Raw genomic sequence first — 12467 nt, 5'->3', positions numbered from 1 at the left:
GTGTGTGTGTGTGTCTGGGGATCTGTGTGTGTGTGTGTGTGTGTGTGTGTCTGGGGGTCTGTGTGTGTGTGTGTGTCTGGGGGTCTGTGTGTGTGTCTGGGGATCTGTGTGTGTGTGTGTGTGTGTGTGTGTGTGTGTGTGTGTGTGTGTGTGTGTGTGTGTGTGTGTGGTGTGTGTGTGTGTGTGTGTGTGTGTGTTGGGGGGTCTGTGCTGGGGGACATGATGAGTCCACACGGTTGATTAGCAGGACTCAGGTGTCCAGATCCTAGAGGAGCTCCACTGGGGAGCTGTTGTCCGGGCAACAGAGCCAAAAGGGAAAATGTGGGACCCAGGCGGTGGTAAGGGGGGGCTGAGGGTACGTGTGTGTGTGTGTGTGTATGTGTGTCTGTGTGTTTGGGCGTGTGATTGATGTGCCAGTTGCTCCATCCCCCCTCCCCCCCCGCCCCCCCCCCCAAAAAAAAAAACCCCGCCCCCCTCCAACCTTTAAAACACTGGGACAATCATGGTTCATCATTAGCTCGCGGCGGCTACAAGCGCTAGGCGCCGCGATCCGTCTCCATTAGCATTGACATTGACTCTGGAAGCATCCATTAAAGCCACCGGTGCGCTCTGCGTACTCGGAGGAACTAGCCGATATCGATGGACAGGAGCAACGCGGGGGGGGATCGGGGGGGGGGGGGGGGGGGGTGATGGACAGAGAGAGAGGGACGGGGCCACGCACAGGACAGAGGGGCAAACCGTACGCACTCAAAGCCCCTCTCTGTCGCGCCAGGGCAGAGTGGAGGTAAAACACGAGAGAGAGAGAGAGAGAGAGAGAGGCGTGATCCACTGACAGTGATGAGGCAGACCGAGGGACGATCAATGGCCCTACGGAGAGACGGGTGTGCGAGCATCACCGTTCAGCCATCTGGAGTTGTACTGATCGGTCCTCATGGCCGTCTGCTTCCCGAGCGTGCGGAAGATGGCCGAGTCGGTGCCCATGAAGTCGATGTAGACGCCGGCGTACAGCTCTCCATCTGGCACACAGAGGGGAGGAGGCGTGTGTGAGGCAGCTTCCGTCGTCCGATTAATGGCCTCTGTTTATTGGTCGCTAATTAGCGAGATAGGTGTGATTCGTCTTTATGATCTGGAATAATGTGACGACTAAAGAAGTGTCTGCAGGTGAAATAATGAGATAAAATACAAACATTGCTACTGCTACTACTATTGCTACTACTACTCATAATAAATGAAGGCCAATGAGAGCTGGTCGTCGTATTTACAGCGGGGAATATCAGCAGAATTGCAAAGTGTATATTTAGCATGTTAGCTTTGCTCAAGTCAGCTGGAACTAAGCACATATGGCATGGCACAACAGAGGGAATTCTCTTTCAATCTAGCTCAATATCTCTCTTTCTCTTATGTACACACACACACACACACACACACACACACACACACACACACATGCACATGCGTACACACACACACACACACACACACACACACACACACACACACACACACACACACACACACACACACACAGGCAGGCATGCAAGTGCACACAAACACACACACACACACACACACACACACACACACACACACAGACACACACACACACACACACACACACACACACACACACACACAGACACACACACAGACACACACACACACACACACACACACACACACACACACACACACACACACACACACACACAGTGCTGAAGGTCGGTGGTCTACGGCCTTTTGTGACCACCTGCAAGCTGCTGACAGCCCGGACCACCCAGTGTGAGCACACTTAACTTTACAACTTCACAGGGCGCTAAGTCTATCATTCAATTTGATCCACCGTTAAAAGCAAGAGAAAATAACACAGCAAAAGGCGGCCATCCCAACATGATAGCTCAACCACAGTGAAATGATTAAATACAAAAGAAATAATAAAGGAATTGGCCCTGGTTTCAAAGTGTAGTGTTACATAAAAGTGAATCCGTTTTTCCATGGTTTGTTAAAACTTTGCTCCAACCACACATTACATTTTATTGCAGAACAAAGTTACTCCCTGTTAAGGAGAATCGATCTGAGATCAATAAGACCCCGTTGGTCTATGGCGAAACCAGTGTATCATTTTTGTGTGGAACAGCCCTTTGGGACCGGGGCTGACTGGAAAGTACTAGAAACCTGCCTAGTTTTGCGGTAAGCAAGCCTCTCAAAAGTGCCTGTGCAGAGAAAGTGGAGAGAAAAAGGTACTTACTGATCAATGCGGAGACACTGTTGAGTTTGGGGTCGTACGGACATTTGCCTTTCCCAGAATCCACTTTGCCTGGCTCTAGACGAAATATGTATTGCTGAAACAGCAGAAGGATTAGGAGGGAAAAAAATCATTAATAATTCAACCACTTTTCCCCCGTTTCGTCACTTTTGTTAGATATCATACGCAGCGCATGGGATCGACGTGACTGTTGTTACTGGACCCACTTCAAGTCAATTATTGCGTTGTTACATTTTCATTTGATATTACATTGTTATACATCCTACATGCGGCGCTCCGGAAGGCAGCGCTGGCATTTCACAGGGACAATGTGTAACTGGGAGACAGCTAGGAGGAGAGGTTAGGGGGACAGGGAGGGGGGGGGGGGACGAGGGGGACGGGGACGGGGGCGGAGGGGGAGGGGGGTGCTGCTATTGTAGAGCCATCAACAGATACACAATGACATCCATTAGGGGTTGAGGGGTAAAGTGACATCAGTGTGTTCCTGACATTCGCGGGGCGTGGTGGTGGTCGTGGGGGGGGGGTGGGGGGGGGGTGGGGGGGGGCGAAGCCATTACGGTTCGAGTTCCCCGTCGGCATGCTTTTACTGTTCGTGGCCCGCGATTGGACGACGCGGTCTCTCGACAGATGAGCGGGGGACGTGCTCAGCGTCTGTGTCAACACTCTCTCCTCGGGGTGCGGGGGGGGGGGGGGGGGATGGGGGGGGGTGGGGGGGGGATGTCGGCGTTGTCTGAGGCTTCAGGAGACACGCACGCTAGCACTGACAGCTAGCACTCTACGTAACCTCTGGGAAGATGTTTGACCGGAGCTAAAGCAAAACAACTGCGTCGAGTCGACACCAGTCGCAGGTATTTCTGTTCGTCACTTGATCACGCTTAAGAAAGACTGTAGTCAAATATAGCATGTTGGATGGCTGTGAGTTTTGGCTGGGCTAGACCCATCCACCACTGTTTCTAGGGCGTTGCTCCTAGCCGGGATCAACCCCAACCCAGCTTGGCAGCACGTTGAAGGATCATCGCTCTGTCTGCCAGCCCTGCTAAACTTAATCCTTCATCGGACGTTTCAATGAAACTCAACAATTTGACGAGGTGGTGATTCGGTAGCCTGGCCATGTAATCGCTGCTTTTAAGTAAGACCTGTATCGTGTAGCGCCAATGTTTCAGTGATTCCGACGGCCGTTGGCTCCGCCTCTAGAGAAACCTCCGTGTGATTGGCTAATGAAAGAGGCGGGCGCCATCCTGGCGGTTCCTGGCAGCCCACCTGTGCCTCCATAGGGCCTGCTGTGGAGCTGTAGTCGGCCGCGCGATTGGTTCTGCTTCCAGACTGGGGGTTCTGTAGGTGGAGGGAGCCCTATGAACAAGACACATGGCACACCGGGCCGTCCAATTACTGAGAGCCCTCCTTCAAACGGTACCCAACAGCCCGAGACCCCCCCCCCCCCCCCCCCCCCCCCCCCTCTCAGCGGCCCACCCAGAGATGCTCTCCACACGGACACACTGATGGGAGAATAATCAGTACAAATAAAAAGTCCAGAAAGCCTTTACTGTGAAGCAGATGGGAAAGGAAACACAGAGGAGATATAACTGGAGGAGATAAGTCCTTTTGGACTGCAGTGACTGTGACTGCAGAAGGGAGCAGCGGTGGGCAGTTATGAGGTAGTGAAGTAGAGGTAGTGAAACTCGGAGAGTGTGTGTACAGCAGCAGTGTAGTTACAGCTCCACAAGACTCAGGTCGGTAATTAGGTGGAGGAGCATGCCATGCCTTAGACTCACAGACGCAAACACAAGGAACAAACACGGTGAGGATGTTATTGACAGAGAGGATAAAAGCCCTTGGCAGGAGATTCTGTGAAAGTCATTCCTTCTATAAAGATTCAAAATTTCCACAGCTTGGATTCGTAGTTGTGGCAAATTCACTTATTTCTTCATAGATGAAAGTGACCAACGTCCTATAAATGGTGGTTCAGAGTACAGATGTTTAGTGTTTATTCCGTATCAATAACTATGTGCTGTTGCTACTACAGCCAGTATGACATTAATTATCCCGTGAGGATTCAGACCAAAAGGTTGCAGGGATCATAAACATTTAGGTTCATTACACAGAAATAGAAATTCTTCACTTAATCCTATTATGCGGTCAGATTGCTTAATCAAGAATGGCAATAAACTCCTTGCAGGGCTTTTAACTGTCAAAATAACAGCAATCAATGGCATCCAACAATAGTAGGACAACTACTATACAAATAATCACATTAACAACAGACAGAACAATCATACTGAAGGAAGGCCATGGCGTCAGACTCCTTCTCAAATACTTTGTTGTGGTCTCTCTGGCACTAAATGAAGGAACTTGATGCATGAGCGAACCTTCTCGTTAAGCTGTAAAGAGGAGTCACTTAAAAAAATGATTAAGAAAGAAAAATCTCAAGGGCGTACTGACCGAGGACCGCGCCATGGGCCAAAACCCCATCGCACGACAAGAAGGGGCGCGCTCCTCACAAACCTAGCAGACCCGTGTGTTTACACACGCCGGACGCTAGGAAGCGCTTCATGTCGCGCGCGGGGCCACGGCGCCCGCGGGCCTACGGAGGAGGAGAGGCTGGAGGCGCGGCGCCGGGGAGGCCGTCCTCTACGTTGAAACGTGAGCCCTTTCATTACAACCGCCCTGAGACTAAACAGGCAGGCGACCGGACCCGGGCCGGGGAGAACGCCGCTGCGAGGGCTGCTCTGAACGGCTGGACGGACTGGAGCGGGAGAGAGGGAGGGAGAGGTGGAGCGAGAGAGAGAGAGAGAGGGGGGGGGAGAAAGGGAGGGATGGACGTTGGGTAGGGAGGGAGAGATAGGAAAAGGAGGGATTGAGGGGAGGAGGGAGGAAGCGAGAGTCAGAGGGAGAGAGGGAGGGAGGGAGGGATGGATGGACGGTCGGGAGGGAGGGATAGAAAAGGAAGGAGTGAGGGGAGGAGGGAGGAAGGGAGATTGAGAGAGGGAAGGAGCGAACAAGGGCGAGTCAGAGGGAGAGAGGGAGGGAGGGAGGGAGGTAGAGAGGGACAGAGAGAAAGGAGGAAGGGAGGGAGAAGGAGATAGAGAGAGAGAGAGAGAGAGAGAGAGGGAGGGATGGAGGGAAAGACGGAGGGAGAGCGGTAGAGAGGAAGGGAGAGAGAAAGGGAGGGAGGCAGAAAGAGGGATAGAGAGAGAGGGAGGGAGGTTGAGAGGGAAAGTGAGAGAAAGAGGGAGGGAGGGCACGAGGGAGAATGGGTGAGCGAGCGAACGAGGGAGGGGAGGGGAGCTACAAGGCTGGTGATGGATGAGAGGCTACATCGGTAATGATGGCCTTTCAGAGGCTCTCAGACAGCCGGAGAGACAAGCCACAGGCCGCTTGGAAACAGGTGAGGGGGTCGGGTGTGTGTGTGTGTGTGTGTGTATGTGTGTGTGAGAGTGTGTGTGTGTGTGTGGGGAGCAGGCGGGCCATGCTTTACGTATCCTGTCAGCGTGCCGTCCCCAGCGGGAGGACACGATCGCTGTTCCGCCTTCGCTCTCTGAGGCGGTGCTTAGCCGGCTCACTAATTGCAAGTGGGTGGAAATGACAGGGAGCCTGAGCAGACGCCCTGTGGTACGGACGCTACGGTGCTCAGGGCCTGGGTCGCTCCGGAGACACCGATCTCTGGAGCGAGCCCGGGCCAGTGGCTCCAGAGACACCGGCCGTAAGCGTGGAGGAACCAGGGTGTCTCAGGGCCATGTGATAATAATCACATATGATCATATCGTGTGAATCACTGCTCACATTTATAGTACGCTGCTTACACAGCGCCAGGGGGATGACACACACCCCCAAGCCAACAGAGCAGAGAACGAGACGGCTCGACGGGAAAACTCTGTACAGGCATCGCGAGTGTGGCCATGGTGACCTCAATCCCCATGAATGGAAGCAAAATGCCCAATTCATCCATGTTATATATATTCATACAACATTCATTTAAGCCGAGCGAGAGCCTCCTTAAAGACCTCCAGTGTGTGACGGAATGGGACTCGATGCAAGCCAAGGACAGATGTGAGATGAAAAAGTAAATAAACCTCCAGCCAATGAAACCAAAGATCAAGAAGCAGATTGCGAACGACCCCCCCGGGGATTGATTGAAAGATATTGTGTTCAAAGCAGGACGGGGCAAAGGTCAAAGACGTCTCCACGGACGCCCTCCTGAGTCTTGAGTTACCTGGGACCTGCGGCCGCGGTCCACGTAGGTGCAGATGGGGTTGTAGGCCCCCGTCCCACACACATACAGGTGGGTCCGGTTCCAGGGCTCAATCAGACGGATGAAGTTTCCACATTCTCCCTGCGAGAGAGAGCGAGAGAGAGAGAGAGAGACAAAGAGACATAGAGAGAGAGTCAGAGAGAGAGAGAGAGACCAAGAGACAGAGAGAGAGGGAGAGAGAGAGCAGGCCGAGACTTAGCTGGGTTAGGGAATAACAGGAGAAACCTATAGGTTTCCTATCTATAAACAAAATTAAACATTTTGATCTTGAACATGCACTGCGAAAGAATTGAAAAAAACGTTCTGTAAAACACAGAGGACGCGCCGATGATTAATACCCTGTGCTTTGGCCCGAAACACGGACACATCCATTATTATGTTGTATGTTTCACAGCTCTCTCTCGTTGGCCTACTGGCTCGTTCACACAGCCAGGGCCTGTGCTGGGAGGGGAAAGAGTTTCCAAATGCTGCACTAGTGTTGATGAAGCAGCAGACCAGAGCAATGCATCCAAGTGCAATGCATACAGCCGGTGACTGTAGCGAGATTAAGGGGAAACCAAAGAGAATGTGTGAATCACTAAACGTGAATCACTAAACAAAAGGATGATTCAATCTTAACTTTGGACACTTGACTCATAACAGGATTTGATAGCCTACAGGGATTTTCGCAGTTTCACTAAAGTATATGCCAAATTTACTTAATCAAAAATATAATTTCACAGATCACAAATCACAGATTGTGAGACGTATTTTGTAAATGCCGGCTACGTAATATGTGCTTAAAAAGCACTTGTGAGCTACCCCCCCCCCCCCATTACATCAGAGACAGGTTAGCTCAGTGAAATTAATTGGATGGATTAATAAAAAAACTAAAAAGACAGACATATCAATTCGGCAAATCCTCATCTGCCAATGAACAGACACATTCTGAGTGCAAATCTGTGTGTGTTGATTATGCGTTTACACATGTGTGCATACGTGTCTTGTTCATTGCACATTGTAACCCCCCTCGACACACACACACACACACACACACACACACACACACACACACACACACACACAGAAAGCACAGCGGGCATGATTGCCTTTGACCTGGTGGCCGGGCTGACGTTCTGTGTGAATTGCTTTCTGAGTTGTCATCATCAGTCATCCTCTAAAGAGGGGGCAGGTCTCCCCATGGCCCCCCCCCCTTTTTTTTATTTCCTATTTTGGGGGATGACATTCCTAGTCGGCCCCTTTTCCACGTCTCTCCGACACACACGCAACATGCACGAGCGCACATGCATAAACACAACACACACACACACACACACACACACACACACACGCACACACACGCTTCTACATGTACGGGCACACACCGGCCAGCAGTGTGCAGCCCGGGGCGGGGAGAGGCGCGGGTCAGAGCACATTTACAAATGAGCATTCCAGTTGGATAAACAGCGGTCCGCTCCGCCAGTACCAGCGGGGAGAGAGAGCCGGCTTATTGTCCAAACGCCCCATCATCACTCCCTGGGTGCTCACACCCAGGCCCAGCAGGCAGGAGGAGGTGTGTGTGTGTGTGTGTGTGTGTGTGGGGGGGGGGGGGGGTGGGGGGGGTTGGGGGGGGTAAGGGTGAACATGTGTGAGCCAATGAAAAGAAAAAGTCACGCGAGGATCTGTTTTTAGCATGAATTTCAATGTGGAATTTGAATTGATTTCCTGCAGAGGTGGGGGCGGGGGGGCGGGGGGGTGGGGGGGTTTGCCTTGTGAACGGCGGTGCCCCTTCAGACGCGTCACGGCGGCGGCGGCGCAGTTTGTAACCGGCGGCCTCGACGACCAAACTCCACGACGGAAGACGGGGCCACATTTGGTACCGTTTTCGTTTTTTCATTTCCTTTTCCATCCGTATCAGAATATGTATAAATATGCGCGTGATGCGCGGCAGTCAATCAGCCCTATTGGATGCTGCCTGCCTGCCTGCCTGCCGCCGCGACGACCTCGCCGTTTGAGCCGCGGCTAAATCGGTGGCAGCTGTAGGTAATCAGCAATCAGGGATGCACAGACAATAAATAAAGTCTGAGAGGCCCGCCCCCCTGCAGCGCTGGAGGGCCTCCTTCACGGGCCCCGGCGCCACATTTACATTTCTGAGCTCCCCGGGCTCCCGGAGAAATGAACCTCAGGTGTGCTGAGAGGCAGAGCGGACGTGGGAGACATCTGGTGTGACTTCCTCTGGACTCCGTAAAGGGCCCACTCATAACCGTCGGACATTTTTGGGATATCTGGGGATGCTATTGATTAAGTGTCTGGACGACAGATGTTTGGTATGTGTTTTGCATAATTTAGCTTTTTTTTGGTGACTCCACTGGTTCGGCGGTCACATTGGGAGAATAAATCTAGATGTAGAATAAAACTGTTGTTCTATTGCATGGTAATGACGCAATGCAAAAAAAAACACATTGTGGCACGTGCAGCAGTTTGCTAATTAGATAAATTGAATGTACTCAGATGATTGTTGCAACTTCTGCGTTGTGTCCTCAGGGTTGATTGCACTTATGACGTCGTTTTGGATACAAGCGTCGGCTCAATAAATGTACCGCAATGTAACAGCAGCAGTGCACGCACCGAATTCACGTCAGGACTTACGTTAGTGTCCTTCCCTGACAAGACACACTCGGTCTTCCTCTGAGGGGCCACAGGCCAGTGGATCTGGTGGGGGAGACAAGGAACACGTCACCGTTTAAAATCGGTCTTATTGAAATAACTTTTAACGAGAGACATAGTGCGACAACGTGTCTTACTATGAGCGGCTCCTTGTTGATGTCGTGCAGGTCCAGAGACAGCAGGTAGTCCTTGCTGCCCACGTACATGCGGTCGTGGTCCTCATCCATGCGCAGGATCCGGTAGTCTGACGAGTTGAGCAGGAAGGAGAAGTGGTGGGCGGTGCCGGTGGACCTCAGCTCTGTTGGGGGCAAAAAAAAACAGACAGTGGAGACTTAAAAAAAAAAAGAGGCTTTCTATTTAAGCTGTTTCCAATCCTGTAAGCTTACAAAAACCTTTGCCTAAAATGGAGCGTTTCTCGAAATGTGGACGGCTAAATTGGTCAGAGGAGATTTGTCCAGTGAGCTCTGTTTGGCCACCAGGGTGGCGGCCATTGTTTGCCAGAAGTAATGGAAATACCTTTTTGTTGAAGTGATATATCCCCCGCTTTCCCTAGCCAAACAAAATGAGGCCCCAACACATGCAGAACACTCTGCCATGCATGGCACTTATGAAATAATCTTTCCAAAACGAGTCCACAGACCTTGCTAGCTAAACTCGCAGTAGCTGTCATTAAAACGCAAGTTTGTTTTACATGGCAGCACGAACATGATAGCCTGATATTATGGGCTTCTGGTCTGCCAAAAGCCAAAGACTCTGACTGGTTTTATACAACTTGACAGGAACCCAAAACATGTCCCAATCTTTGTAGTCAAACTGGAAGATTTACAACAAGCAAGTAGCGGTTGGTGTCTGGATGAGGCAAAGCGGGGAGACAATCTTCAGTTTGGTTAATGCCAACTGGTCCATCTGCCCTGGGTCACTACAGGTGGCCCCTGAGCCTGCCCGCTGACATGACGTTGTGTGTTATAATACTAGGGGCCTTTCTCATTCACATGCACAATTGGTTTAAATAAACCTCACCCCGTCGTGCTGCGCACCGTTTGAACATCTCGCTGAGCGTTCATTTATTCTGAGACCTACGCAGAGCTCAAAGGCATGAGGATAGAGTTGGGCGCCAAGGAAGTCTGCACCCGGAACCTTCCTTTCGTTTTCACTCGCCTTATCTGACCAACTGTGACGGTTCCAACTGTAGTCCACCTTGTATGTGTGAGTCTGTGTCTACAAAGTGCTCTACGAGTCTCTCCCATCTCTGAGCCCCCCACAGTGCTGCTGCATGCCGACGTCTCTATGGCCTCCGTATCACTGCGCAAGGGTCAAATTGATTTGTTTGACTGTTTTTGGTTGTTTATGTATTGATTTTTAATTTTTTTTTTTACAAATACATTTACTAATACTATACACACACACACACATACACACACACACACACACACACGTGTCGGTTCAGTGGGTTTCGAAGGCATCAGCCCAGAAAAAGAGTCTGGAGTACAGGAAGCGTCCCCCTGCCTCTCATCCCTCCACAACTCGCTCGGTATGAAAACGGCCCCATTACAGTGGAAGCGCTGGAGACAAGCCATTCAAACCGGAGCATATTGCAGCCTCGCCCCGCACCCTCCCCCCCCCCGCTCTACTTGCTCTACCGCTACATATGTCTGCCTGTGTTAACTCTATCTCTCCGGGCATCTCGAGGATACTTTGGGGGGAAAGCTGATCCATCCAGCCCCTTGTGCCCTTACCCCATGTCCCCGGGCCCCCAGAACGGAGGGTCGCGATCGCCTTCCACGCGGGAGGGTACAGACAAAAGGGACCCCGCGACCACACTGTGACTTCCCTGTCCGGGACGGCCGGGCGCCCCTTGCGTGGACGAGGCGCCGTTAGAGAGAGAGAGAGAGAGAGAGAGAGCAGCTCCTGGTGAAGTGCGTCTGTACACTCGGTGGTCCTCGTTCTCGTTAAGACCGTTTTTCAAAGCAACACTCCAAGTGATGCAGTACATGTGATGTCAGGGTCTCGGGTTCCCATCACCGTCCTATATATGTTCTGTAATGCGGATAGATTGTGTGCACAATGTAATGGATCTGCCTGATTTTATTATGATGCTTACAGATCACAACATGGAAGATTCATGGATGTACATATATATTTATATCCATACATATATAAAGCTTGTACATATTAATAGTCGCAGCAGGTATTGCTGCATATTAAAAAATGATCCCTGCGCACGTGGGTATCACCAGATAAGGTGCGCAGCCTAAACGTTGCATTCTCCAGGCCTGGCTCTCAACAAAGTGGTTTTATGAGAACATAACGTTCTCCACTCCACTGCGAGGCTTGGTAATGTCCAGAATCCATTGACAGGATGCTTCTCAGGTAACACCATATAAGCAAGCAGGGGAATCTGAATTTATAGGGTTGTGGTTTTAAAATAGCCTTATTTGCTTCATGTGAATGAGCCGAACTCACGTTATAAAGACAGACAGAGGGTCTTTTCCTGAGGGTCGCGACGGCGGAGGGGTAACCAGAGCGAGGACACAGGTGCAGGCTCTGACGGCCGGCTGACGACAGCTCGGATCCAAAATGGACACCGGATCCAGATGACCGCATGAATAAACATACTGTACATACGTAGAGGAGTGTCCTCCCTGCACACGCACACACACACACACACACACACACACACACACACACGTGCGCGCCCGCGCACACACGCACGCACACACACACACACACACACACGTACATAGAGAAGCGTCTTCCAAACGCACGCAATCACACACACACACACACACACACACACACACACACACGTAGAGGAGCGTCCTCCATGCACACACACCCACACAGGCAGACAGACAGACAAAGTGACGGACACACACAGACAGACAGAAACCGGAGCACTCATACACTCACGCGCACACGCACACACACACACACACACACACACACACACACACACACACACACACACTCATGGTCATGGGACACTCGCACACATGTTCACACACACACACACACACACACACACACACACACACACACACACACACACACACTGTGTGAATGTGAGTGTGTCAGCCTGGGTCTATAAACACCAGGGCTTGCCATCCTCGTAGCGTTGTGTTGTCAGTGTTGCGGGGGGGGGGGGGGGGGGGGGGGAGACACCAGGCCAGCGGCTGTGTCGGCAGCTCCGCCCCGTGGAAGTGGACACCGGCGAGGGCTGCTTAAGAGGACCCCAGACGTCACGGGCTGACAGAGGTCCACATTCATCACCCCTGCACTCAGATTAGCACTCAGGGTCATCTGAACGGG

At 51.6% G+C, this 12467-nt stretch overlaps 1 protein-coding gene across 1 annotated transcript; it reads right to left on the bottom strand.

Moving 5' to 3' along the window:
- Positions 1–867: 867 nt before the first annotated feature.
- Positions 868–9456, bottom strand: LOC311372747 (semaphorin-3F-like; the record flags this gene model as incomplete). The annotated part of the gene is made up of 6 exons (XM_084489698.1): positions 868–1016; positions 2246–2339; positions 3524–3613; positions 6474–6593; positions 9141–9203; positions 9296–9456. Coding segments are annotated over 6 exons (677 nt in total), but the record flags the coding sequence as incomplete, so codon positions are not given.
- Between the last annotated feature and the right edge of the window lie 3011 nt (positions 9457–12467).

The sequence above is a fragment of the Micromesistius poutassou genome (genome assembly GCF_964030765.1).
Source record: "Micromesistius poutassou genome assembly, contig: SCAFFOLD_1545, whole genome shotgun sequence".
Classification (NCBI taxonomy): Eukaryota; Metazoa; Chordata; class Actinopteri; order Gadiformes; family Gadidae; genus Micromesistius; species Micromesistius poutassou.
The sequence above is the reverse complement of the archived record's forward strand: the minus strand, read 5'-3'. Positions and strand labels throughout refer to the sequence as shown.